Below are 27,112 nucleotides of genomic sequence, written 5' to 3'. Positions count from 1 at the left end.
AGTACTGATGAAATTCCAGTTGAAAAAATTAACTTTGCATTAGCACTGCACAGGAAACTGCAGTTCTTGCACACTAGGCGGAAGTCACAAGCAGAGAATTGGACTAGCCAGAAACAGCTCAAAGGGCCTTTTTTTATTTTACTTATTAGAAAAGTCCATGTTTTGAGAAACAAAAATCCATTACATGTAGGGAGAATTCATCATGATAAAGTAGCTATAGAGTTAYTTYGCCTACCTCGTCAGAACAGTGCATYTGAAGCTGGGGATCCAGCCGATAATCAAGGGCTGATTCCTGGATTATCACTCGAATTTGGTCCTCGCAGTCTGGAGAGAGTCGCTGTTTGGAGGARAAAGTCATTAACTCAYTCAGTGACCTTCAGAAATCAACCAYCTTGTATTTTTAACCCGTATTMTGTAACACTTGTATAGGAACATAAAAACCTCCTTTATGTACAGCCTATTACATATGTTGAACACACCACAAGCTCAAGTTTTATTTGTTATTCAATGACTGTTGATCAGCACTTTTTCTCATTTGCAGGCACCACCTCTACTCACCTGGTCTGCATATTTCAACTTCAGGCATGAGATGACTTGTCCTTCCAACTCTGTATCATCCTTGGCCCTATTCAGGATATTTTGGCAGAATTTTGGTATGTCTGCTTTGCACGCCTTCCTGAGCACAGGGTTTAAGCGGTAATCTAACCAGGAGACATGACATTTCATTAGAACACACATCCCTTCARATTACAGAATGCAACACTCTAAGAAAAATGGGATAGAAGTTTCCTAGATAACATTATATAACCAAGGAATATAATCTTTGGGGAGAAACAGTATTTTTTTTTCACAACAGAATCTCAATTTGTGATGTAAGAGCTTCAGAAATAAAGAAACTTCAACGACACATGCTGACTCTCAAGAACTTGACTAAGGTCAGTGTGTACRTGGAAAACCACAAAGGAGAATAAAACAAAACTGATACTCTTCCAGCCATGCTGAACAGCTCAGGCAAGCAAGTTCTGGTGGTTTGTTTTTTTTTTTCACAAGAAGATACCTGTGTTCTGTGTAATCTGKCGCTTGGTAATCATCTGCTTGCATTTAGGATCCATCACTTCACTGTTCTTGTTTTGTTTCAAACACTGTAACATGTTTTTTGAATCCGCCTCTGGACAAAACCGCTACAAAAAACCCAAAACCCAACAAGTTTCATCACTAAAAGCACTTGAAAAAACAAAACCCAAACCCAGTTCTGGCTAGTGTGAAATAATCCCTTGTATGAACATTCTATGCTGCTTTTTACATGSTGCCACTTCCAGCTATTGATACTAATTTTAAGTTTTGCATGATTTTGCCTGCTTTATCATTTTGATAAAAGTCTGGGTGCACCAGGTCAGGAGTGAACTGAATACTTTACTCGTCTCTGTAATCATAACTTCTTCACCCTTGCTARAAGTCAATCCAAATCCAAACTGACTGGATGAAAACTATATTAGAAGCCTCAGCACAGATTCCCTCCTCAATTCTGCTGGCGGTTGGGAAGACAAATTTATTAKTGCACAAGCTTTGATCAGGAAGTTGAAAGAGAAGAGCCCTGAAGAAACCTCAGCCTGATTCAGAGTTAAGAAACAGATTACTCTGCAAAAAAAGCAATCATACTCCTGAAAGAGCACAGCGGTGTTGTAACAAGCATTTATGAGGAGCTCAAAGCAGATATGGCTCTTATATCCCAATCTCACCCTCTTAACTGAGCWCAATACCATTACCTTGATCATCTGCTTGCAGACTCTCATGAGAGTGTAATCCAATTCTGGGTCCATCATCTCTGTCTCCTGYAGTTTGAACACCTTCTGGTGGCACCGTGTACTCAACTGCTTCTTGATTTCTTTCAGGCATTCAATAATCTACAACACATTATTGAAGGCATAATGGACACAYTGCTGATATGATTCTGTCATACACAGCTGTGTGTTCCCCTAATGACCACCTTTACCTCATTTGGGAAGTTAAGTTCCCAATGCCAAGATTTTATTGAAGTCATTACCAATGCTTATTTCCAGGACTTGCTTTAAGCTCATTTTTTTCTCACAAAGATTTAATGAGAATGAAGAGGGTCTCTTGGACTTACTCCAAAACCACAAATCTCATCTTGCAGACATTATGCCTAAGAAATCTTTAACAACATTTGCAGTAACTAGCTGCTAATAGCTTAAAACCAACATTAAGCATTGAAGAATGAAGTGCTCACAGCATTGCATTCACTCAGTATTAATGATTGTGAACCAGTGGAAAAAAAATTAACATTCCGAAGTACTACCAAAATATTTGAGTGATATCAGAATGAAAATCTCAAGCTGCACTTACAGGGGCAAAAGTGTTCTTCAAAAGCTTTTTGAAATGAAAGTACAAATTAAATTGTAAATTATTAATAAATTCCATTACCTGAGCATTGCCATAGGGCACGTTCTGGCAGTAATTCTTGATGTCACTTTTACAAGCCTCATACAGTTCTGGTTCAAGTCTGATATCCTCAGTCTGCAGGAAAAAATACAATATGAACCTAAAAGTAGGACTCAAAACCATTTTACTCTTTTAATCTCTTAACTGGAGATCTCTAGTCACAAAAAGTAAGCAATCTTCAAAATAGGCGTTCAGTTTCTTTGAATGTAAGGGTCTTGGTGTGAGAAGTGGTGTCAGWAGGAAATCAGCTTTGCAATTCCCTGTAGCCACCAGTCAGCTTTCTGAAGAAAGGGTTTAAATCAAATTATAGATCTGGCAAGTTGCTTCCACTGCTTGTCCTAAAAGGGCATCATCACAAATGTCCAAGACAACYAAAATCTTTCCATGTGAAAGCTAAAGGACATATTAACAACTGCTCATCTAGTAAGTGATCTGGAGGATGTGAATGAAATTTCCTGGTTTTGGTAATGCCCAGCATCTGAATTCTTCCATACAAAGCCAAGAGTGCTGCCTCTTCTGATATGGACCTACTTAAGGTAAAGCTTTAACACATAAACATTATCTACAGGACAAAGACCTTAAGAGTTTATTACTGCAAGCACTGCAGCAGGAAGTCGAGAGGCAGCTTTGCCTACCAGAACAAACACTACTCCTATTTATCCATTGAGCAACTTGGAGCAGCTGGARTCGAGTTGCTTCATCTGTGCTTGTTTCCTCAGACTGTAAAATGAAGCTTTTGTTCTCTCCTAGAGGATGTTAAGGACATCAGAATGTGTAGCACGTTGCTGTCTAACACTAAACATAATCACTTCTAGCTGAAATTCCAATGACCATTTAGCTTGCCTTAGCCTTCGTGAGACTAGATTTAAGGCATTAAAGTAGACAATCAGTACTTTCACCGTGAAGGGCAATTGAGCCTTGTGTTGTAAGAAAAGTGGAAAAAATAAATCGGATACATCTTACAAACGAACTTCCTTTTTTTTCCTGAAGGTGGACAAACCAAAAAGCTTTAATTGAAGGACCTCACTAGAAGAGCAGGGAGAACAACAATTTCAGGCATGTTTACCATCTCTAGCTCCTCAACACGCAGCTGCTTGCGGCACTTCAGAGASACCCTGTGCTCCTTGGCATCCTGCAAAGTATCATTGCGCACAGTTGTGCTCAGACAGATCACTACATCCACCCTGCAGAAAAGAAAACAGCTTTTTACTCATACACCCCTCACTAAKATCAGCCAAGGCTGGTATTGGATTACCACACCAGAGAAATTGAGTCCAATAATCCAAAACCAGTATGAAGTCCTTGTGCATCTGTGCTTACTTCTGGGTACAGCTCAGTGTACAGTACCCAGATCACAAACAAAATCTAAACTGGAGTCTAGAACAGCAGACAGAAGACCTTCAAAATCCCACCAACCCTTCTCCCCAGCAAGACCTCTGCTCTTAAGTCATATCAGCACTTCAGAAACGCTTTGCTTCATCTCAGAATTGAAGGTGAATATCTATAAAGCATTGCAAACAATCCTTTTACACTATAAGAAGGGCATTTATCTCATAAAATGCAAATAGTCTTGCTATCTACAAACAGGACTGACCTTGTATGTAATTTAGCTGCATGCTATTGCAGTAGGACATTAAAAAAAACCCTAGACTGCAGTGAATAAACCAGATAAAACAAGTGGGATATTTTCCCTTCCCAGATCAGCAACTAGAACAGCAGTCTGCCTCTTTGAAGACAATGAGTCTAGCAAGGCTATAAAACATTCTGGGACATGCAATCCATTAATTGTAWKAATCAGCTAATTTTACAGCAAGCARAAYAAAGAGGACAGGCTTCTATCCAGGAGTAAGGCAAAGGTAATTTTAAGAGGCAGGCTTCTACCTTAAGAATCTGCAGAACACAATCATTAAGGGAACAAAACAATCTTCCTTTAAAGCAAGTCCAACATTTTCTGTCCTATCATGAAATATCCTGTCACTTAATTACACATCTATACAATCAGATTGCTGTTTGATCAGGCACTACCTACTTTTTTTTAATGTTGGGGCACARTTTCAGCACATCCTCCTTGCAAGCCATTTTAAACTTGTACGAGAACCTAAAATCTTTCATTTGAACCTGCAAGAGAGAAATGGGGAGAAAAACAACTTTGGTCATCTAGAGTTTAAAAAAAAAAGGCAAAGTGCTGGTCAAAAGAACACTTGTTGAATCATACAATTACCATATACTTTTGCTCAAACTTTTTAACGTGGAAGCAAGGGGGATGCTGCAATGGTGAAGAAGCTGGGATCCTGCCTACCATATGCCAGGGATGAAGGAGGGGCTGAAAAGGACTCATCCCTAAAGTGACCATTTATGATTAGGCACACAAATACAACTGTCTAAATTCACAAGAGCTCTTTAAATACAGTGGAAAATCCATTTCAAAGAAGAAGCATTTTCATAATTAGCTAATTCCTATCAACACCCTGAAAGAACAGAACAGGCTTCCACTAATAGCAGAAAAGCATTGCTTACCAGCTGGAAATGAGTAACACCGATTGCACATTTTTCATTCATTTCCTTCTGGTGTTTGTTCTGTATTAGACACTCCATCAGGTCCCCAGAATCAATCTGGTTATCTGCAACCTCCTAAAGAAGAGATGAAAGGCTTAAAAATTAGTGATTCTTACAAGTCATGGTTTTTATACTCTTTTAGCCCACTGTGACCAGGAAATGTGGAACTTACAGCCCCACTCTCTATAGTGGGCTAACTGGTAACTGATCACCCTAGAGCTGCACCACACAACTCCAGTACACAATTCTGTTTGTACAGTTCAGAAAAGAACCACCTCAAAAACACACACACTTTAGACTCTGGAGGATGCACTGCAGAGACTCAGTGTTTACATGACATTAAAATTAGGTGCCTTCAAGGCTCTATAACTACTCAGCCCCACACCAGTGAAGTTATTTCACAGTGCTGAGCAGGTGCACAGAGCGGCTAGACACGCTGCCTGCACATAAAGAAGGAAAAAAAGTCTAGTATTTAACTCACTGTAAAGAGTGATTTTTGCAATYACAGAGCAATTTTCATCTTCAAAGTAGCATTTCTGCTAGGGCTCTGACAACAGCAGAAACACTAGGCAGAAGTAAGCATTTTTATTTTAGGGTGATTTTTTAATTAAAAACTTTTGTAACTGATTACCTCTGATTTTACTTTTGAAATGTAGCAAGAACTAATACTGAAACTCTCTAACCTTTCCCACTGAGCTTTTTCCTCAAAGATGTTCACACTATTACAGTGTACTCACATGACAGAATGTCTGGATAATGGGCTCACATGCTCTCATCAGCAAGGCTTCAATTTGAATGTCCTGCAGAAAATACAGAGTTTTTCATTTTCACAGTAAATGCACAGCAGAAAAAGGCTCTGGGAAAAACCTGAGATAACAACTCCAACTCAACCTGGTTTATAGGGTTTTGAAAAATGCAATCCAGACAGCTTTGCCCTTCGGCTCTGGAAATCCTGGGGTTCACTTCTTGCCAATTGTGGCAAATGCAAGACAAGCCTTCCAGCTTAAGGGAACAGCCTGGTCTACACAGAAACTCCTGGTTTGGATAATTCAGCCATTCTCCTTCAAACTGGGTGCTAGAGCATTACAAATCACCTTATACCTCRGCAGTAGTTRAAGATTTAGCATAGTTCTGGCTAAACCAAAGYTTCTAACCACTGGMAGGAAGCTTTCCCTTCMAAATGTAAATTTTAAGGGATATGGGGAACAGTCTCGGGCTCAGCAGTCAAATATGCAGCTTCATAAAACAGGTAAAGCTCCCAACCTCTGGGAATCTCTACTGATGTACCCGGTGGTTATTGCTTGCAAAATTTTTGGGATTGAGAGGGAAGCTGCAATACAGTACTCAAAATTACTTACAAGCAAGACCAAAATCTCAAGCCCCATCACATATCTTGACTTGTTTTAAGGGTTTCTGTGCAAATCTTAATGTCATCAACAGCCTAAAATCCTGARCGGTTGTTCATTTCTCTTCCTCAAGAACCTCCATGAAAACTTCCATCGAATGGGGTAAAAAGGATGTTCTTTGATCCCAGAGCACTGCATTTCTGCAGCTCCTCTAACCTCAGGGATTTCCACCATTATTAAAATGACATGCTTTACTAGACATGCTCAGCTATTCCCTTTAGCCCAGGCTGAAAACCACTCACCTCAGACTCCAGCTCAGTGAGGTTTCCCACTATGTCTCTGCAATCAGACACCAAGTCATCAAGATGGTCCTGAAGGCATTCCAACTCCTACAGAAACAGACATTTTAGTGTGTGATCCAAGAACCCAAGCTGAAATTTTGGGCTTAAAACATCCTTACACATGTGAAACTGCACTCCTCTTCGAGAAGTCCTAAACTCATTTAATCCCACTCCTCTACTAGCACTCTCAGAACAGACMTATATAGTAATGATTGAGAATGTTGGTCTAGGATGTTACCACTTCTTCCCAAAAGATGCATGTTGTGCTTTCACTTCTGGAATATTGCATGTGATTTGCTCTTTCCATAACCTTAAAGAGAGTTTAGTTGCCCAAATTACAAACTATGACGGGCACTTCAAAAAGACAGTGATGTGCCCTGCAGTGATCTGCTGCAGAATGCTCCCTTCACTACAGCCCTCCTAGGGCACAGCAATTTTACATGAAAGTGTTTGTTGAAACTTCGTTAAGTAGCTGCAGATGTTAGTTCAGTTCTGTATAAACACAGGAAGCATGTCAGTATTTGCCAAATGGAAATGGGATAAAGTTTATGTGGGAAATATCAAGCTTGCAGTAGAGTATTACAAGTAAGGGTTGAGGGATGTAGGGTTGTCTCATTAAAGCCCTTTTTACTAACTATGCCCTTCTCCTTTCTCATTCCAATACACATTTGAACATGCAAAGCTTTTTTGCACCACCTGTCTCTGAGTCTGGTGTAGACTGTTTCAAACTGCACTAATTTTTAACACATTCTTCACTGTAGAAGCAGCAAGATGTCCCTTTATCTCCTTTTTGTCCTTCCCATCCCTCCAGCTTGCAAACAAAGTAGCAGTGATATATATTGTGTACAGTACCTGCCCTGTCTCTGTTTTTTCACTGCACCACTTCCCCAAGTCAATCATGCACTTGTCCTGGAGGGCTGGGTCCAGCTTCACATCCATGGCTCGCTGATGGAGGATTCTCTGGACCTCTGCTCTGCACTCTCGTGATAGCTGCAAAGAGGATAGGGAGTGTTTGGCATATGGGGTCCCTAAATCCACATAGGGCAAACAAGATGCTGCCAGGTAAGGTTCTGAGACTGCAAACGCCATCAGCAATCCCAAAAGGCACAAGAGTCCTGCAMTGCTCAGCACAGGCCTGCCAGGGCCCCCACAAGCAATTTGGGTTCCAAAAGAGCTTGGAGCTCTGTCATTTAGTTTGGATAGAAGCTCCTCTCTCATTCCACTAAGTTTAATTTTATATTCTTAAACCTCTACTTTGCTTTTTTGAAATGAGATGTCAGAGCAGGTCCCCAGGCTATCTGCTGCACCATCCCCCTCCACTCAAGGCTACACACTGATTCTGGAGAACAAAGTCAAAGTAGCTCATGCCCTCAATACCAAACGGGAAGCCCAGAGTTCTGCAATATAGCTCAGCTGTAATTTTTTCTCAGCAATCCCCCCTGCAGCACATCAGAGTCAGCACTTGCAAGACAGGAAGAAACAAACTACAGAAAACCAAAGTATACTGGTATGGTGCTTATCAGACCTAAAATGCACCAGTTGAAGATCAAAGCTTCATACATTTAAAAATCCAAACCACTGGAAGTTACCCAGCATTCTGTCAACGGCTCTGGAAAGTAGTACAGGTCTAACCTTCCATGAGTTTGCTTCCAAGACTAAATTTCAAAATGACAGCTGCTCCCTTAGCCTGCTTTCCAAAAGAAAAACACATTTAAAACTCTTTTCTCTCTCTGATAGATTATTTGCAGGGTGCCTATTGATTTCTTTGGTCAGCACTAATATAAAATGGAATGAAAAAGTCTCAACTCAGCAGACTAAGAAACTGCATTAAAAAAAATTATTCCTARAAGAGATGCTTTCAATCAATACTTGACCTCTGCCCCAAAAGACCTTTTAATCAAGCTGTGGAAATTAATTTTTAAGCTGGGCCACTGTGTAAAACCCACCAACTCCTAGGGACTGTGTACACTACAGTGCCAGAAGAAATGGAACTGAGTAACCAGGTGCTTTCATTTGAGTGCCCTGCTAAAGGCACGAGAGGGCAGCAAACTTGAAAAGAGCAGCCCTCAACCACAAATGCGATTATGGTGAATCTCCAGACTGCAGGGCAGCAAGTCAGATCCCCACTGTCTTCTTTAAAGACAGCATAAGCACATTTACCAGTACAGCATGCTCCAAAGAACTGGAAGGATGCATCATGTCARTAGGAAGAATTAAATGGAATATAATCTGAAGCTGGGCACAAATCAAAACTTAATTAGAAACAGCCCAGGAAAGCTGATCTTGAAACTCCTTTTGCACAAAACCAATTTTGCAGCTATGCTGGCTACCTGCAAGGAATCACATTCCTCTTTGGAAAGACATGAGGACTTGCAGTGTGTTTGAACAGAAATGCAAGTCAGTGTCAGCACACAGTTCTCTCACGGGTTCGTGTCACATCCTGCTGGGCCTATTTTGCCTTACCAGAGCAACCAYCTAGACCCTCAGGGCATCCCTGAGGGGCTGGGCACCCGAAGCAGTGCAACTACCACCTACAGTAAATGATTTAAAGTACTTTTTCTGAGTTTCAGCAGTTTCAGCACAGCATGTCCAACTCCCAAACGTGAGTACAACCCTTCTACCACAAGTTCAACAAGCAGCAAGCTGCCCATTAGCACTTACCCTCCTTCCTTGCTCCTCTGTGCGATATGCATGTCTGTACAAGCAGGAGAAAACAGCCCCTGGAGGCATCAGCTCACTGGTCTCGTTCCAGCCATGGGTATGGCAGAGGCGGGAGGCATCTCCCTGGCACTTGCGGTAAAGGACTGTGTCCAATCTGCAACACAAGAGTTATCACTGGCACTTCAATCAAACCTGGAATGTTTTTCACATCCCAAAATGCTTTTGAGGCAGAAAATCCAAGTTTCAGGCATCACCAGGACATCACTCAGCAGCAGTGTCTGACCAACTGAACCAACAGGTGGCAAAACGCCTGCCATTCAATTTGGAATCAACTACCTAATCTTGCAAAAGTAACACCAAAATCTTTAATTACAGATCAAATTTTCAACACTTCTTGAAGCACCTCCCATTTTCTTCTGCAGCACACCAGCCAAATGCTGATGCATGAGAAAGGAAATAATCTCCTTGATGTCCTGAAGCAGCAGAAAGGCAGGTACAGACCACATTTTGCTTGTGTAATATCATCTTATRCGTACTTTGTACTGCTGCCATTCTGAAACATGAATTCCATAAAAATCTGATTTGGATTAATTCTGTCTGGCCTGGATTTGAACCAACTRAAAGCTCAGCTTCCCCTGCTTTTGCATATACGTGCAGATCTCTAAGGATGATGTCTAATTACATGAAAGCTAAGTGAGGTACTGTTAACTTTCCAAAATGAAAATTACATATTTATACAATACTACAGGAAACAAGCACCAAGTGATTTTAGTGGACACAATTATAGATAACGATAAAGGTATCAACGAAACACTTTCTACTCTGTGCATCTGTTTGACGTGAGTGCAACAAATTTATAGGCCAGTTCTGGGGAACAGTGGTTAAACAAAGATAAGCTAATGCTGCCCAGCCYGCATTATGAATTAGCATTATCCTTATTCCCAGGAAAACGCAAATACTCAGTCTTCCTTCCTCTAATCACTTAAGTTTGGCTCAAGTAATGAATTCTCTACTGGAAACAGGCAAGAGATCTAGCARTGAAGACAAACGGAAGGGAAAAAAAATTAAGTATTCTTGTCTTCCTATGGAGATAATTATAGACATGACTAAATAAACAGCCAAAAACCCTAAACTTTCTGGTCCATGAAGCCCCAGGTATTTCAAAAGCAGAAGGTATACAGAGCACAACAGCTCTCAGCTACTGGCAATGCTGTCCATAAATATATGACTCGCTATGAGTCAAGATTTTCCTAATCTTGATTTGAACACTCCTTGCAGTAATCGACGCCCAGGACTTCTTGCCTTACACTCTCTGTGGCCACTGAGAACAATTATTCAATTTCTTGCAGTAATCCCATTTAATGTACTCTATTTCCTCACCTCTCAATCTTCTAAAGAAGACAAGCCAAACACTTACTCTTTCCTCACTGGTCACGTTCATCAAATTTATTCTCTCCTCATCTTAACCAACACTGACACAAGGGGCTTTGTATATATTTAAAACAAAGCCCTGCCATCTCTGGATGAGGAAGATGGAAAAGTAGTGCTCCAAAAGGTACTACACTTGTTSTACAGGCTGTAATCACACCTAGAGAATTTGAAAAAAGGCAGAAATGGAGGCAGGAAGTTTCTCACACAGTGAGTCTTTGTTATACTTGAAAGCTTTGTTTCCTCAAGTCCCATATTGTAGCACTTAGAGCAGATACAAGTGGCTGCCACCTGCACAGAAAGAAACCTTTGACTTCAATACGGTCAGACAGAATTCTTTAACAAAGACRCAATGAACTTTAGAGCTAAAACTCAAGCACTTTTTTAGGTTGTATCATTTCTAAAAGTACCTGATTTAAGTGGCATCACACTTTTTCTAAGCAGCTTTTGCTTTTAGTGTTCTACGTAAGCATTAATTAACACCCTACTGACCTAGCATACTTAAAATTCYTCTTCTGAACAACCACAAGCTATACTGTTTTACAAGGAACTGCTAAAGCAYACAAACACTTAATACAAACATCAAGTGAGGATAAAGATGATTTTACAGTACTCACTTCCAATCACGAGATATAAAATACTGGAGCTCCAGGAGCCTATGCTCACAGTCCTCTACCATTTTCTCTGTATAYAAATGCTCCATCAGGCAAGACAAAATCCTGCAAACAGAAGAAAAAAGCCAGGCCACAGACTGTTATAATCATGYTGAGCTTCCCTGTAACAGCTGGTGTTGCCAAATCAGTCTTCCCAGTGAACCATAGATAAGATGTTCAAACTCAGTTAAGATCTTTCTCTTCCTTCAAAAAGATTACATCTAAAACAAGTGTGTATCAGATTTGTACCCTCTTATGTTCCATTGTTTTAGATATCTCACCAGCTCTATATGCAACAAAATCRTAAGGAGTATTTGATAGAAAATCTGGCTCAGGGGAGAATATATTATCAGATCTGAAGACAAAGGAGACACCTATCTCTGCAAGTATGAGTTTGCTCACCTGGCTTTTCCAGGCTTTTTACTTTGTGATATTGCTTGAGAGATATGTTGCCAGAGAAATTAGCATGTCAAATGTTACAAACTTACTCTGAGTGCCCGTGATAGCCCTTCACTAGTGCTAAACCTGTACTCCTATAGAAATACTGGCCTGCTTGTACAGCAAGAATGGAGACAGCTCAATCCTGTATGATGACTCTGGAGTCAGGATAGGTTTTGGTGTCTCCACTGGTCAGCCACACAATCTCCATGGATGCCCAACAGGAAAAAACCCACCAGTTCTAAGCGAGAGGCACCTACATGGGGTCTCCAGAGCGGATGTGCTTGCAGGCTGTCTGTATCACCGACTCACAGGCCTCGTTCAGCGCGCGGTCGATGCGATAATCRGCACCGGGGTCCGTTTCCTGAATCAGGGTTTGAAGCTGGAARAAAGGAATTGTGGATAGGAAAACAAATGTTAAAGACCTAAATGAGGGCACTTASAACCTTTCAGTGTGGCAATTCTTGCCAGTAACAACACCACAATGTATGAACTCTGCTCTGCTGTGTTTTATTTTAAGAGCTTGTGCTGCCAAGTCCAGCACTGCTGGACTCTAATTATCGTTATGAAGTAGCCCAGGAACATTGTGTGAGACCACTTACAGTCTGAAGGTCAGCTGTAAACTTGGGACTACTAATGTACCAATTTACAGAACAGGACTGGTAACATTTACACATTGTACTTTTGATTCATCTTAAGCTTTAGTAAAAGCCTCATTCCACACAGCTGATGATACCAGACAAATTTGTCACATTTTCATAAATACTATTTACAAACTGAAACCCAAATCAATGTCTGAAGATCATGGGTATCTCTACAAAGTCTAAACCAGCTTTTTGATTGCCTCAAGAGGACACAAAAGTTTTCTTGAAATACAGGATAAAATGTCCTGTTCTGATGCCCCATGAAGTAACTTTTCTTCCAGGATGCCTGCTCAAGTTTTTGGAAGTCAGGGTCTATAGTACACATTTTTTTAATATGTGTGTGTCTAAGATATAAAATAAATGCAGGACACTATATTCTAGCTACTTAAGAGAAGTCAYAGTGTAAGTGAAAAATGAAAACAAAAACTTCCTAAAGATTTAGASACCAGCCTGAAGCTGATATCCCAGCACTCCCTTTGTGATTTGCAAATATTTTCAGTTGCCATAAGTAAATACAGTATGAACAGTTCCATCAAGTTCTTTCTTCTTGTGTAAAGTCTATTCTGACAAAAGCTTCAGAAAAGCAATTCTMTCTTATTAATAAGGACATACCATACAACATATTTAGCTTCAAAATCAAATCGGGACTGTCCATGGCATCTGACCATGAATTTGAGAGGTGTCTACTGGGCCAGAAGAGAATTTGGGTAAATCTCAATTGATCTGTCGTTTTGGGGACAAGAGAAGCTTYTGGACCATAACTCAACCAAGCATATCCATGCCCCACTTCATTTTCCATCAAGCTGTGAATTTCCAAAGACTGATGGAAGGCAGACTGGTATCATCATTCAGCAGGCAAATTTGAAGRAAAAAAAAAAWGAAAGGTTGCTGAGAAAGCAACTRCACACCAGCATCAAATSGTCCATGCTCTTAACATCTTGACACTTAATTAATGATTTTTGTCACTGGCCCTCAGCCCAACTTAATCAAAAGCACAGTTACAATTTTATCATCTACCTTTCAAAGTCTGCACCTAAACACCATCCAGGAAATTCTCAGGGGCAAAGCCCTAACATCACAAAACACAGGCAAGAAAAAAGCATCAGAGAACTCGAGAAAATACAAGCTAGCACTATTTATCCAATARGAAACCTGCAGCCAGGAGGACAGACCACAGATTGCCTGGGAGGAACGCAGGATTTCCTGTGACTTGCTCTTAATTATGCCCAGCCTCAGCTTCTAAGGGATGCAGACAGCTGAGAAGAGCACTGTCTATCAAAAATTCTTGGGATATTTTCATTAAAAAATAATAAAAAACATTTGATACAACTCTGACAGTACAGAAGCCAGTACTGGTCCACTTTAACTGGCAGAAGTGAGTAGGGATGTTTTGTGTTCTTTACAAACTTGGTAAGAGTCACTGCAAGAGGGAGAATAATATTGTGGTTTTGCTGGTGCAGACACACACACAGCCTGCATGGATGGGCAATACTCTGCGTGTCAAACATTGGGATTTCATGAAGTCTGGTGACTTACACATCAAAAAGGTTCAAGTACAATTAGTGCATTTTATTCCCTTGAGGACAAACAGAACAAATAGGGTGAATAGAACTTCAAACCCAACACACTCTTACACACACAGATAAAATAAACTAGCCAGAGCATTATGTAGGCAGGACTCATCTGCAAGTTTCAGTAATCGGTATTTTTGTTGCTATTAAGGGGAAGAGGCCAAAGCACATCAGGTACAACAGCTCAGAAGCACTGAAGCACCTCCTTATCCCTCCACCTTTGGTTTGGGCACAACTGAAGAACTCCCAACCTCAATTCTCACATGCAAGATATGCAGTACCAAGCCAGCTGCCCTGACTGCAGGGAAGAAGGAATAATTTGGCACCAGTGATAAAAGCGAAGGTTGTATAGATGTTTCCCCCCTTGCACAACAAACCCTTACAGCTGAAATGCAGCTGGATAAACTTTACAATCCTCTGAACTTTTATCCCAGACACAGAGCTAAATTAACAATGAACTACCAATTCAACAGCTGTATTAGAAATTGGAAGCGAGAAATATATGCCCTTTTAGCAAGGATTGGAGTTTTATACGCTCAAGGATCTGAGCAGAAAAAAATTCCAGAGATGAGACCAGGGACACATAAAAGCCATGTATTTGAAAAACAATTTGTAAACTGCTCTAATGTAAAATACTGTTTCCACCAAGTCACACCAGAAGTGCTAAACACTGCCAGTCCAGCTGCAGACCTCTGAGGGGCTGATACTCACAATTAAGTGACACTTTATCTCCTATCTAATGACCTACCACAGTGCACACACACACCCTCCCTGGGKGCAGGATCCCTTATGCCCACAGTTTGGCACAATGAGGCCCAACACACATCCAGGGATTCTCTTTCAACTTAGGCTGAACCATTTACAGAAAGTCATTGCTCCTCAACCATTCACAGAGCTTTAGTATTTTGGCAAGTTCATGCTCAAACTAAGATAAAACCCCCACACAGCTCTGACACTCAGGTCTAGATGTGCTTCTTGCACCACAGCACAGTTWGGTGTGAGCACAGACTCTCACATGGCAGATCACTCTGGCTAAGGTGTCTCACAAGAAATGGAACTTCTCAGCTTAAAATACCAGGGTTTGAGAATGTCTAAGAATGCATTTTGTTGACAGTTTGAAATACAAATAATCACTCATAATCCACCTGCGGAAAGGGTATGAGTCAATGCTCTTGCAGGAAAATAAAATGAAGGTTCTTTGTTGTTTTAGGATTCTTTATGTTGTTTTTGGCAGACAGGCAAACATCTTCCTTTCATAAGACAAGAAGAATCAGAGCAAACCTTCACAGACAGGGCAATAAGTAAACCAGATCCAAATTAGAAGTTTGCCCTTCCAATTGCCTTCAGCAAACTGTCTTAGGCAGATGTATCTGGTCACAGAGYTTCTACAAGGAAGAATTTCAGGACAAGACCTATTGCTTTGAGTTAGCCAAGAAATCAAGATGGTGCATTAGCATTATCTACAMAGGGACGTGAGTTCTGGACTCTGCAGAAAAGACAGCATCTTSAGATGGACCCAAAACACTACAGCCAGCTTTGCTGGGACCACCCCAGAGCCCCAGTGCTGTTCTCCTGTTTCTGTGTTCTGAAAATGTGGAGGTGCCACAGACCAACAGCTCCACCATCAAGAGCCACAGCAGAACCACACATCAAAGGTGCTYTCTAGGTACCCAGAAAGAATTGAAATGGCTCCAGCTTACTCTGAAGGACTGATCTCTAACTTGCCTTCTTCAAGGCTTGCCATATGGGCCAACCTCATGCAACTTCAAGGAGCTGGAGCCTCTTGCACAAGTTTCACAGTATCTGGAAGTTTCACATAATAGTCTCTTCCTTGCAAGGATAATTTATCTACCTTGGAAGGTAAAAGCAGAAAGCTCATTCTAACACAATAAATCAAAACACAACAAAGCCACTGACAGCTGAGACAAACCTTACCATCCAAATATGAAAAATAGGAATAATAAATTATTTAGTACTTCAAAAGTTGTAGGCAGCTATATAATAGCACCATGTCAGTCTTCAGAAACTCAGAACATTGGAATGTTTATCCTGTTCTTGCAATCATCTATTTCCTCTTGCCCATAAAAATCCAGGCAAGCTAAATATCATTTATAAAATCAAAGCCTAATTTGCTTCTGCTGTCCTTTGCCCAGAGAACAAAACACGTTTAACTTGAAGGGGAGTCATGGACAATCCTATTTACTATTGCATCAACTTACTGTAAAAAAAATAAAGCAGTTGCCTATATATAAGAGAACTAAAAAACCTCCAAACCTGCTCTAAATTCCTAAAGATATTATTTTTCTCTGAAAGTCTGAAATCCCATGTCACTTTTGGGGGGATCTCCTGTTTTCTGACTTATGACTTATTCTGAACATGCACTTCATGATCTAAAAGTTATCTCCAAGATTAAATGAGCTTATGAATATGTGCAAATAAGGAAATCCAGAAGCAGCGGTTTCAATTTCATATTTAAACAGAAACAAATATTCAGTTTTTCACACAAAGGCTGCAAAGCGCTAGTCATGCACTACAGAGCCCYGCAGGAATGACTCAAACTGTACAGCTGCTGCACCAGTACACCTGGTATTTATGCAGAAATAAGCTTCATCACAAAAGCACCCTATGCCTTACAAAAATTTAACAGGTATTAATTTATCTTTGATAATACACACCAACTGGCATTATTGAGGGCTCAAGTTTTAAGCTACATTTACAACAAAAATGTATGGAACAGTGGTTCCRTATATTGCAAGAGGTCAAGAGCATACATTTCCCCAAATTTCTACATCAGCACTTACACTCCCTTGCCATTTTTATCCTTGATGTCACTTTCCTRGGCTCACGGGTCATTAAAACCAATTATTAAGTACAATAATGTACAACCATATTAAAAAGCAGTAATGAGTTTGAACAAAAATTAAATTATTGTTTTCAATTTAAAGAAATGATAAGCAGGATGTATTTGGGCCAAAATGGAGTTTAAACAAGGCAAAAGAAATATCCCATTTTACAGAGGTATTTTGGAGAAAAATGACATTTCCTTCACAGGCTGCAACTACATCAACACACAGCAGTCTGCTGTACTTCCCTGTCCCTGAAGTTCTATTTCCATCATTAAAGCTGAATGAAATAGCAAAAATAAAATTGAGTGGGAAGGTGCTTTGAAAGGTTTTGTGATTTTCAAGGACAGGGCACAGGGGGAAAAGGGAAGGAGAGGGGGAAGGAGAAGAAATGTTTTAGAAGTATAAAAAGCAAGTTTCCCCATAYCTTGCACCCAGGAGAGAATTCCATGACTTCAAAGCTGTTGGAGAAGAACTACACAAGATCCAACACAAAATCCAGAGCACAACAATCCAAAACGTGTTTTTTGAGGGTAAAAACACCACCCTTACTGATGYGCCGCTAGATACCAAGTTACACTTTACAGCACAGCAATTACACAACTGCTTACAGCATTCAGYGGCACCCAGCAGAGCCAGCCTGACTTCAGCAGAACCTCCATTGCAAGACAAAATGTTGACAGACAAATCAATGCTTCTACCAACTGAGCAAACTMTAAGTGAAGTGATAGGAAAGCTCCTTACTGCCTGCTGACAATTGAGGCCGACGTTTCCCTTTTCACCCCGGACAACTTTCATCAGGCAGTGCAGGGTGCGACCCTTGCGATGGAGGCCGGAGCAGTGGTGCTCGATCTCCCCTCGGCAGCTCAGGATGATTTCTGGGCTCAGYGAGAAGTCTTCCATCAGCATGCGCCGGTAATCCAGCATTTCACCCTGGCACTCACTGCTCACTTGTCGACCTGAGCCAAGAGAAGATGATGTGATTTAGTTTCAATGGTTAGCAGAGCCCTTCTTCACCTCTGCTACCAGCRTGTTCCAAGAGTGGAGACAATGTCCACACTCTGAACAACACCAGACCGTAACAAATGTGCCAGAGCATTTGTGCTGGGGAATAAACCATGGTTGTGGTAGCTCCTGTCATTTAAACAACACTGTAAAATACAGCCAGTCTAGGGATTTAACACAGGTTTTTTAAAAAAGAATTCCTGAAAGATTAGGATAATCTCATTTTGGATTTCACGTTACAGGGATTGCTTCTGAAAAACAGCTGAAAGCACTCATGGATCTGCAGTTCTGTAGCATAAGTCAGCCTTCCCGCATATGTTCAAGGGCTCCTTTTCCCACTGTAGAAATCACCTTTGGTAGTTCACCGGCTTGATATGTAAGTGGGAGAGGAATTTGTTTGGACAGCAGGTTAAACATCTTTTCCAAGGAAAAGGTTTTCTAGGGCAATAGCACTTACATGTTCAGGAAGCCAAATATCAGACTAAAACAAGAGTGTATATGGAGTGTCCAACAAACCACTGCAGCTGCACAGAAATCATGCTGTAGTAAATGCTTAGATCTGCTCTAAGGTTTCCTGCAATCCCCATCACAAGCTATTCATATTTGCACARCATCCCATGGAACAGAGGACACCCCAGCAGGGACTGCCAGGCATTGTAACACATGCACATGGTGCTGTGTGGAATAATTAGTGTTCCTCCTGGGCTACGTCTCATGCATCAGACACTACAGAACCTGTTCCTCCATGAAAGTAAATAATGAACAGCAATTTTCCGCATGTAATTCAGGAAATCACCTGCCCTACTGCAGGGAGAAGTAAAAAAAAAAAAAATCCCACAACTTTTCTACAAACAGGGCACATCATTTCCACATCAATCAGATGCAATRAGTTATTCAAATGCACAAATGCAGAGACTGCTTATGGAATTATGGCAGCCTTTCCATCCCATGCCAGAGGCACTGCAGCATGCAGCCCCGCTGTTCGCACTGAAACCACACAGATGCATGCCAAGAGGAAAAACAAGCAGTTCTCCAGTGCAGATCTAGAGGATGTACCATGTTATGGCAATTCTRTAGAGAACCTTTAGCATGGGCCAGAATCCAGCTGCATTGGGCCTTCTAATGCCTTTGGGGACAGCAGTTGGTGTTAGGACACCTCCAGCTTCCATGAACTTAAATGATCAAAAGTAACATTCTCACACTTACCTGCCTTCTACATAGGGGAAAACCAGACTCAGAGAAATTAAGGCATTTAACCAAGCTACTGAACTKCAAGAAAAGACATTATTTACAGCAGGCAGCAGACTGAGTATCCCTGGTTTTCCCTGAGTGAGGATAAACAGGTTCTCTATTCTGTGTTTTAACCTTGTAGCATATTTAATGCTTATTACACAATGGAAGAAAAGAGCTGCTTGAATTCACAGTGAATAGAAGGATTTGCAACTACACATCAGCAGTCCAAGGGGGATTTGCTATTTTGCATTTTAAACTTCTTGTCTGCACAAAAGGAGTCAGTGGCAGAGGGGTTTACTCAGCTATTCTGATCRTCAAAACAACAGTGATGAAAGCACCATGATGAGGAAATTTGCCTTTGAAACAAAGTTTGGAAAAAGGCTCTTGGAGAAGGGGACTGTAAATACACGTTGAAACTAAAAGTCAGCTTCAGTCTTGAATTCTGCTTACCTCTGTGCACAGCAGACTCTAAGCACATCAACAGATAGGAAAGCCGAGCTTCCCGAGAGCGGGGCAGGTTCTCCACGTTACAGCGGTACTTCTTCAGGTCACTTTTACAGGACTTGGCCAGCGAATAACTGACTTTGTAGTCTTGGGCAATGAGCTTCTGSCGGGTCGTCAGCGCATCACGACACTGCAGGAGACACATTGGGAGGGCAGAATGAGCTTCTGTGCACCGGTGGAGAGGGCTGGACCTGCCACTGTCAAGTTGTATCTCAGAAAACAACTGATACTTTCAAATTCATGTGTTTAAGCTGGACCGCAGCTAAATTTCATTTGTCTCCTAGAAACCACACAGTTAACAATGCACATCGAGGTCAACAGATCAGGGGTTTCAAAGGCAGCAGCTCTCTGCAGAGCAGTTCTCAAAACTGCACATTCATCCAGCTTTTTGTGAAAAGCTACGGCTGAGAGCGTGACTCATTCATGGTAACCAGRAGCAGTTGCTGACATTTATCCCAGCTGTGGTACATGCTCACCCCATGCCCTCAAGAAAKAACTTTTTCCAGTTCCATTTACAAAATACTGCATTTCTTGGATTTGTTCTGCAAAGCACTGAGCAGATGATGGCAGATAAAACAGTCTAACCGTGGGAATTTCTAGCCTTTTTCCACMACTGGTGAGGTTCATCAGGATGCACTGCGGCCAAACTTGAACCCAGCAGCTGCAAGAACAACCCTCTAAATTTCATTAAAAAAAATGCCTGTAAAAACACTGCTATATTTGATAGCTTTTGGTTTAAATTATGGGAAAATTAAATCTGAGTGCAGCAGATAACTCAGAATAGCTCAAGCAAATTTGTCCATTCCCAGCCCACTTGTAAGGAAGGAAAASAGCAAATGTGTAGGGTAGGGAGAAGAGGGAGCAGTCTTGGCACAAGGAACAGAAAAGCCCTAGAACCCATTCACCACTTTCTTACATCAGGTTTTTCACTTTGCCCCCTTCTTCCCACACCTACTCAAGAACCTGGAAAGCCCTATTCCAAGATATTCTCACTCCCTCTTTCAYGCTCCTAATGCCATGATTGGGACTGGATAAAATTACAGCTCTGGACACAGGGAGATGCAGGCTTATCCCCTAAAGTAGGGAAAGTCTGAATACAGCCCGGGAGCCAGTTTTGGATGACACAAAGTGAGCCACCCACCAGCAGCTATTGCTGGCTACATGTGTACGCAGCAGCCGATGCCATCAGCACGGAGGGACTCTGCTGGGTAACAGCTTCTACAAAACCAGTGACTTTGCAGATGGTCCAACCTTGGCAGCTACAAGAGTGAGAACTACATTTAGTGTTCCTTCTGCTCTGCAAACTGTGTCCTCAGAGCATCCACCCCTCTCTCTTTACAGAGTCATCTGCTGCAGCTTGGTCTAACCTCTCTACATCTCATATTTGTACTTCAGTCACCTGATCACAGAAAACACCGTTCAAAAACGACCAGTGTCCCTGTATAACTAAAAAGAGGTTAAGCAATACAGTAGTTCATTTCAGTAACAGRTTTGTACAAAATAGAGCTTTGTTTCAAGACCTCAGCAATCACTCGTTCAGATTTGAAYTTGTTAATTGGAACCAAGCTGTCARACAGCTAATGCATTTAACACAATAAGAAAATTAATCTGATCCCTCCAGCACTCTGAATCAGGCTCCCTTCAGTGGGTTGTCTATGAGGAGAGCTTTACAGATACTCATCTTCACATCCTTTCCAAGAGATTATAATTTCATATAATCCCACACACTATGATGCTGCTTCTAAAATCACTGAAGGCACTGCTGCCTTAYGAAGCACCTATACCAAGACAAACTTTTCAGGACTAACCTTCTAGAACAACTTTTTTTGCTGTTGTTGAAAACTACATCTTCAAGAAAATYGGAAGGAAAACTTTAGTCATTGAACTGTGCATCTTTACCACAAAGTGTGCTGCTTGAAAACAGCCTTAAAAACACAAGTCAAAGTAACAGTTCCCTTTTTGTTTCTGATCTGTACAATTAGACCAGCATTTATCCAAGGCTTACCCCAGCACGTTGCTACTGCTACTTTAAACAGTCAATCACAATGCTACCACTTGAGCTCCATGTCTGCCTTCCCAAATTCCTCAACTAAAAGCTTTGATTTATTTAAATCCTTAACTTTAAAGGCTGAAACTTGAAACACAAAAATATCAAAGTAAAAGCATTTGTTAAAGCAGCCGATTATCTGGCCACATAGATGACAGATTTTCCTTAACACTGGAAAAGAATAATGCAGCCTGGACTGAGGAACGATCTGATGATTTCTGCAGCAAGGATTTATCTCACCAGGATACATACCTTTTCACTCATTGATTCTTCAAACTTGTGATTAAAGAGGCACTTGTATACTCGGCCTTCCCCAGCCTGAGTCTGTGAAACAGAACAGTAACATTTGCCATTAAAGATAAGACTTGTAACATTTAATGAGCAGGCCAAGCTACACCTGAAGAGAATTTAAAAAAAGAACAAATAATATATTCGAGTTAATATTTCAAATGACAGTGATAGCTTCCATACAGGAAAAATCCTTTAAATTTTATTGCATTTTKAAAAAACTGGTCATGTTCATCACCCTTTTAGTGTGAAAACTCTCAGCTAATACAAGTTAATTGAGACTGAACAACGCAGCTCTCCAGCTCATCACTCCAGGGATAAGAAGTGCTGCAAGTACAGTCAGACCAGGCTTACCTTGTGCAACAGCTCACAGCTGCAGGAGAGGTCCCTCAGCTCTGCCTTTCCTCCCCCACACTCTGTCACASCAGCTCTGATGCCCATTAAACAATTATGCCAATTCAGTTCATTAACCCATTGGAAGAAATGCTTATTTGTTGGGTGAGTGAATTTRATACTGGATTTATTGTAAAATTACACCTACAAGGCATCTGCTTTCAGTATTATATCGAGGCTCCAGTCTACAGTTCCATTCCTTTTTCTAGAGAGGTTTTGTTTTTGTTTTTGTTTTTTTTTAATGGATTACTGCAGAGAAAAAMCAAGAGGAAAGTACTCACATTTTCACAGAATCGCTCTCTGTCATCTCGGCATGCAAAGTAGAGATGCCGGTCCAGGTGGAAGTCATCTGAAGAGAGCTCAGCTACACGGAGAATTGCTTTCTTGCACTGATCAGAAACCTGGATGCGAGGATCAGTCTCCTCTGCCTCTTTTACCAGGCCTTTCTCCAAGCATGCCACCACCTCTCCTTGCGAGTGAGCATCCTATGTGAAAACAAGGCAACATCTCTAACCAAGCTTTTACATAATCAAGTGATCTGTAATTCCGGCTAAGTACCACATTAATTAAGCAACAAACTGTCTACGTATAGACTTCCCAACATTCAGCCTAAACCATGTTTAAATGCAGAGGAGGCAACAATTAATACCTGTATTAACCACACTTTACACATCACCATCCCGCTGATGGTCACCATGAAATCCCCCCCTCCAATGCTCTGGGCTTGTTTTAATGCGACTTAATGAGATTATCACTACTTAGTCACACTGCTCAGAGCAGTTTACCAAAACAGCCAAATTATCTTTAATCTGACACAGCTCTCTTGGCACCATGGCAACAGCAAGCAACAGCATCACATTAAGAAGATACTTGAGGAGAGAAAAATCATAGTTTTGCCATGTTGAGACAAGCCTTCAGTTCCGGTGGTGAAAATTTGTGATGTGAAAAAGGCCACAAAGGAGCTTTGACCGATGTAGGCTTCTCAAAGCTAATTTCTCCACTAAGAGAATAAAAAAATGCAAAGCATTCAAGATTAGACAGAGGCCTCGGACAAAGCAGTTCTGGCCCAGTGCTGTGCACCACATCCACTGTCCTGCAGGCCTGCAGACAATCTCAGACTTTGAGCAGTGACTGCCAATAAACACAAAGAGTCTGTGTTTTGTTTGAAAGCCTGAAAGAGGCAGGACAAAGCCCAGCAAAGCTCCTTTTACGTGTTTAGAAAGAGAACCATGCCCCTTCCATACCTCTGTAGAAGGTCTGGTTCCCCTAATAAACATGGACTCTTCTGGTACAGACTCATCAAGGCTTCTGCAAGTTTCTTATGTGAAGGCCACCTTAATTTATGCTGCTCTGCTGCAAGAGGATATTGCCACTAAACTTAGACTAAGTATGCAACCAGGCATGCATGTCCACATTCAGCTGAATCACCCAGCCTGGCATTTGTAGTCACCATTTAGGAGCCATTCCGTCAGCTCRCTCTGTCAAGCAGATCATCCACTGCTGTTGCAGGAGCATGACTAAGAGAGCAGTCTCCATAAAACACGTCCATGACTACTCAAAGTCACACAACTCTCCCAAATCTTTTTGTTCTGACGTGTCTCCTTACACAGATGGCCTTTGACTSCTGTCTTAGTTCTGCTACACTTGGAGCACAAGCAGAATTGGTTGATTACTTGTTAGCTCGTAAACACAACCCAGAAATATCAACAGTTTAAAAGCACTAAAAGCTGTGTTCTCCTACCAAAAAAAAAAAAAAAAAAAAAGAAAGCAAAAAATCCAAAACCCACACCCCCCAAAATTTCTTCTTTTAGTTTGCTCCTTTCCTTGAGAACTGGCTAATTCCATATGCTGAGCAGGTATCTTTGAAGAAATATAATTATATATCAATACTCCCTTTAGGCCTGAACCTCAAATTGGAATTCTGAGGAATACTACTCAGAAGTATGTTTGCCACATCACTTAAAATTGCCATTTATCCATAACCACATCAAACACAAACTTTGTTCTGCAAACCCTCATGGTCAGTCTAAGGTAGTAATTACAGCTGAGAGATGTCAAGTGTGACTGATTGAAAACAACCATTTTAAGCTCCTCTGGCACATTTTTGCTCCTGTCTAAGTGAAGTTGCAGCTGGGAGGCAAAGCAGACCAAGGTTATTTTCACTCACCTGCAGCTTCCCTTTGCTAGCAAGGAGGGCACAAGGCAAGCTATTCCTGCTAGGAAAATCAGCAGCTTCCTGGTTTATTGCAGTGTGGGTTTAGATTCCCAGCCTGAGTCAGACTATATATGCAACCCATTTTTAACAGGAAATATGGAAAGCACGTTTCCATATGCTGGATGCTGAACATTTGCTGTTACACTTTAGGGACACAACATGAAATGGCTCATTTATTGCATTACTTTGCTAATACAGTTTTTACATTTAGAACATCCTGCAGTGCTGGCTACTCTGCTGCCCTGTGTTASAGCAATTTTAAAATGTCAGACTCAAGAGAAACACACACAAAATAACCCATCTGACTTCTGAAGCATGTCCTTTCCTCCAACCATCAAGCATTTACATGGAGGTGTCCTTGTGCTGCCCCTAAGGTTCCTGTGCCCACATGATCCTGTTTGGAAGATTTACTGACCTAATCTGGGATTCATTTGCAGGAAGATCAGTTTCATGGAGTGCTAGTGTTGACTAGTTAAGCAATTTTAACGAGAGTCTAACTCTTTATTTCCTCAAAAGTGCACGAAGGCACCCACACTATTGCCAAATAGAGCATGGGACTCTACAAACACGGTTTAGAGAAATATCACTTGGAGCTTTAATTATAGGGCAACACCTACTGTATTTAATATTGTACAATCTCTTATTGCAGACTGGAAGGAAAAACAAACATGTGTACAGCTGCACTCAACCATCATGTTCTAAAGCAGCTGGCAACCAAGGCTCATCCTGAGGATGGCAGGACAACTTTGACACTCATCGGTGGTACCTGCATCACTTCCCAGCTCTACAGCACACACAGCTGCCTGTTCACACCKGTGTTCCATGTGCCAACAGTCCTGCACAGTCAGCTCTGCTTCACAGACACCAAAGCCAAAGGTCATCATCCCYCAGTCCTGCTCCAGCACCAGCTGCCTGGTGTGAAAGGGTAAAACACCTTCTGCAGCGCTGCTGTGGGATGAATCCCAAAAAAGATTTTCTACCATCCAGCTCCCACTGTCAGAAAATCCCCATTGCTGCGCTGAAAATATCTACATTCACTCCAAAACTCAGGACTCCTCCAAACTGCTACCTGTTTATAGAGACTAGGCCTCATTTCTMCAGTGCAACACACTGAAATATAAGAGATTAAACCTAAAAAAACAGATGTGATKTTGGAACATTGCATCACCACCACTRTCAAGCTTTAAATGGAGGAYTTTAACTGAAAGTTGCWAATATCTGTAAWGCATAYTAGATAATTATCTAGTCTGGAGAGCCTTGAAACTCTTCATAGTTTYATGAAAGGATATACCTAGATCCACAAAGGATACAAGCATCTTTCCAATATTGTTCCACAGCACTTTGAGCCACAGAGGAATGGAATTAAGGTCTAAATGTGCCCAAGCAAACCCCTTCAGCACAACACTTTGGGAGATTTGAATTCCTATGAMTAAAATTCAAACTCCAGGCATGCAGCTTTAGGCCAAAACAGAACTTTAAAAACATTGGGCTTACTATTGATTTTCTGTTAGAAATTTCACTTTCCCCCCAGTCCAGTTTAAGCTTTGCCACTGTTGGTGATTTTTTTTGGTAATTTTTCAGAAGTTTCCCCAAAAGGAATTTATCCTGTCTGAAACCTGAAATGCCTCAAGTACACATCTGCTCCAGCTGCAGCCTTGCAGAGAGAAGCTAGAAGAGTGATYAGAAGAGAATGAAGAGCAGGAAGAGGCAGCAGGCAGGAGGGTAAAACATAACCTGTCTCATCAGCATAGCACCCTGCACCAGACAGTTGTGCCAACCCACTGGAGCCAAAGCAGCCAGGTTATGGAAAATCACCCAGCAGACCTACTGGGAGCTCCAGTTCCACCTGGCTAATCCCCACACCAGGGATGCTGGGATGTCTCTTGGATTAGCTAATTTCCAACACTTCAGCTGACAGTACACTGCGTAACACTACWCATACACTGCTACACTACTACACTGAGTAAACAAGGACTGAGCTGAGTGTTATCATCGCTTCCCKTTCAGACTCAGTTTCTTCTGTATCCAMTAYCTTTGTGAAACTAAGGAAAGAAAGCAACTGTACTTGAAGCAAACASAAACAAAACAGAAACAAGAAAACAATGGTCTCTTAAGGTATCTTCAGGAAAAAAACAATTTTCTCATAAAGTACTGCAAGAGATGTAGTAGTAATTGATACTTACGTAGCCTTCACTATGACAAAWAATCAACTACAGCTTGGACATCATGGCTAAATAGCACCCTGAAAACTACACACAACCCACTACTTTGATACAATCCTGGACATGACTGGGATTGGGAGAGTAGCTCATTTCAATCAGCAGCTGAAGAAGAAAAGCTCCACTGCAATTACCCATTTCAATTTCAAATTAGATCCCTATTGCATGAAGATAAAACAAYTTCTAAATACCAGGAGACCAAATTCATTATTCAGCAGAACAACCAGCTGGAGAGGTGACTGAAACTACTAATAAATGTTTCTCCAT

General features: G+C 41.2%; 1 protein-coding gene across 1 annotated transcript in view; it reads right to left on the bottom strand.

Annotated features, from left to right (window-relative positions):
• GLG1 (golgi glycoprotein 1) overlaps positions 1-27,112 on the bottom strand; it is an 81,904-nt gene that overhangs the window by 8,959 nt on the left and 45,833 nt on the right. The window contains exons 5-22 of the mRNA XM_057376395.1: positions 22,693-22,896; positions 21,983-22,054; positions 19,630-19,813; positions 17,686-17,900; positions 12,144-12,265; positions 11,410-11,511; positions 9,365-9,518; positions 7,556-7,693; positions 6,665-6,751; positions 5,754-5,816; positions 4,978-5,091; positions 4,490-4,578; positions 3,527-3,644; positions 2,443-2,535; positions 1,767-1,904; positions 1,058-1,181; positions 559-701; positions 236-337 (exon numbers count right to left, since the gene is read on the bottom strand). Of these exons, the coding sequence (XP_057232378.1) occupies positions 236-337; positions 559-701; positions 1,058-1,181; positions 1,767-1,904; positions 2,443-2,535; positions 3,527-3,644; positions 4,490-4,578; positions 4,978-5,091; positions 5,754-5,816; positions 6,665-6,751; positions 7,556-7,693; positions 9,365-9,518; positions 11,410-11,511; positions 12,144-12,265; positions 17,686-17,900; positions 19,630-19,813; positions 21,983-22,054; positions 22,693-22,896 (2,262 nt within the window). The remainder of the gene's footprint in view (positions 1-235; positions 338-558; positions 702-1,057; positions 1,182-1,766; positions 1,905-2,442; positions 2,536-3,526; positions 3,645-4,489; positions 4,579-4,977; positions 5,092-5,753; positions 5,817-6,664; positions 6,752-7,555; positions 7,694-9,364; positions 9,519-11,409; positions 11,512-12,143; positions 12,266-17,685; positions 17,901-19,629; positions 19,814-21,982; positions 22,055-22,692; positions 22,897-27,112) is intronic.

Source organism: Malurus melanocephalus, unplaced genomic scaffold (genome assembly GCF_030028575.1).
Source record: "Malurus melanocephalus ecotype Western Australia unplaced genomic scaffold, MMel_1.1 scaffold_279, whole genome shotgun sequence".
NCBI classification, from domain to species: domain Eukaryota; kingdom Metazoa; phylum Chordata; class Aves; order Passeriformes; family Maluridae; genus Malurus; species Malurus melanocephalus.
Note: the sequence above shows the minus strand (reverse complement) of the source record. Positions and strands in the feature narration are given on the sequence as shown.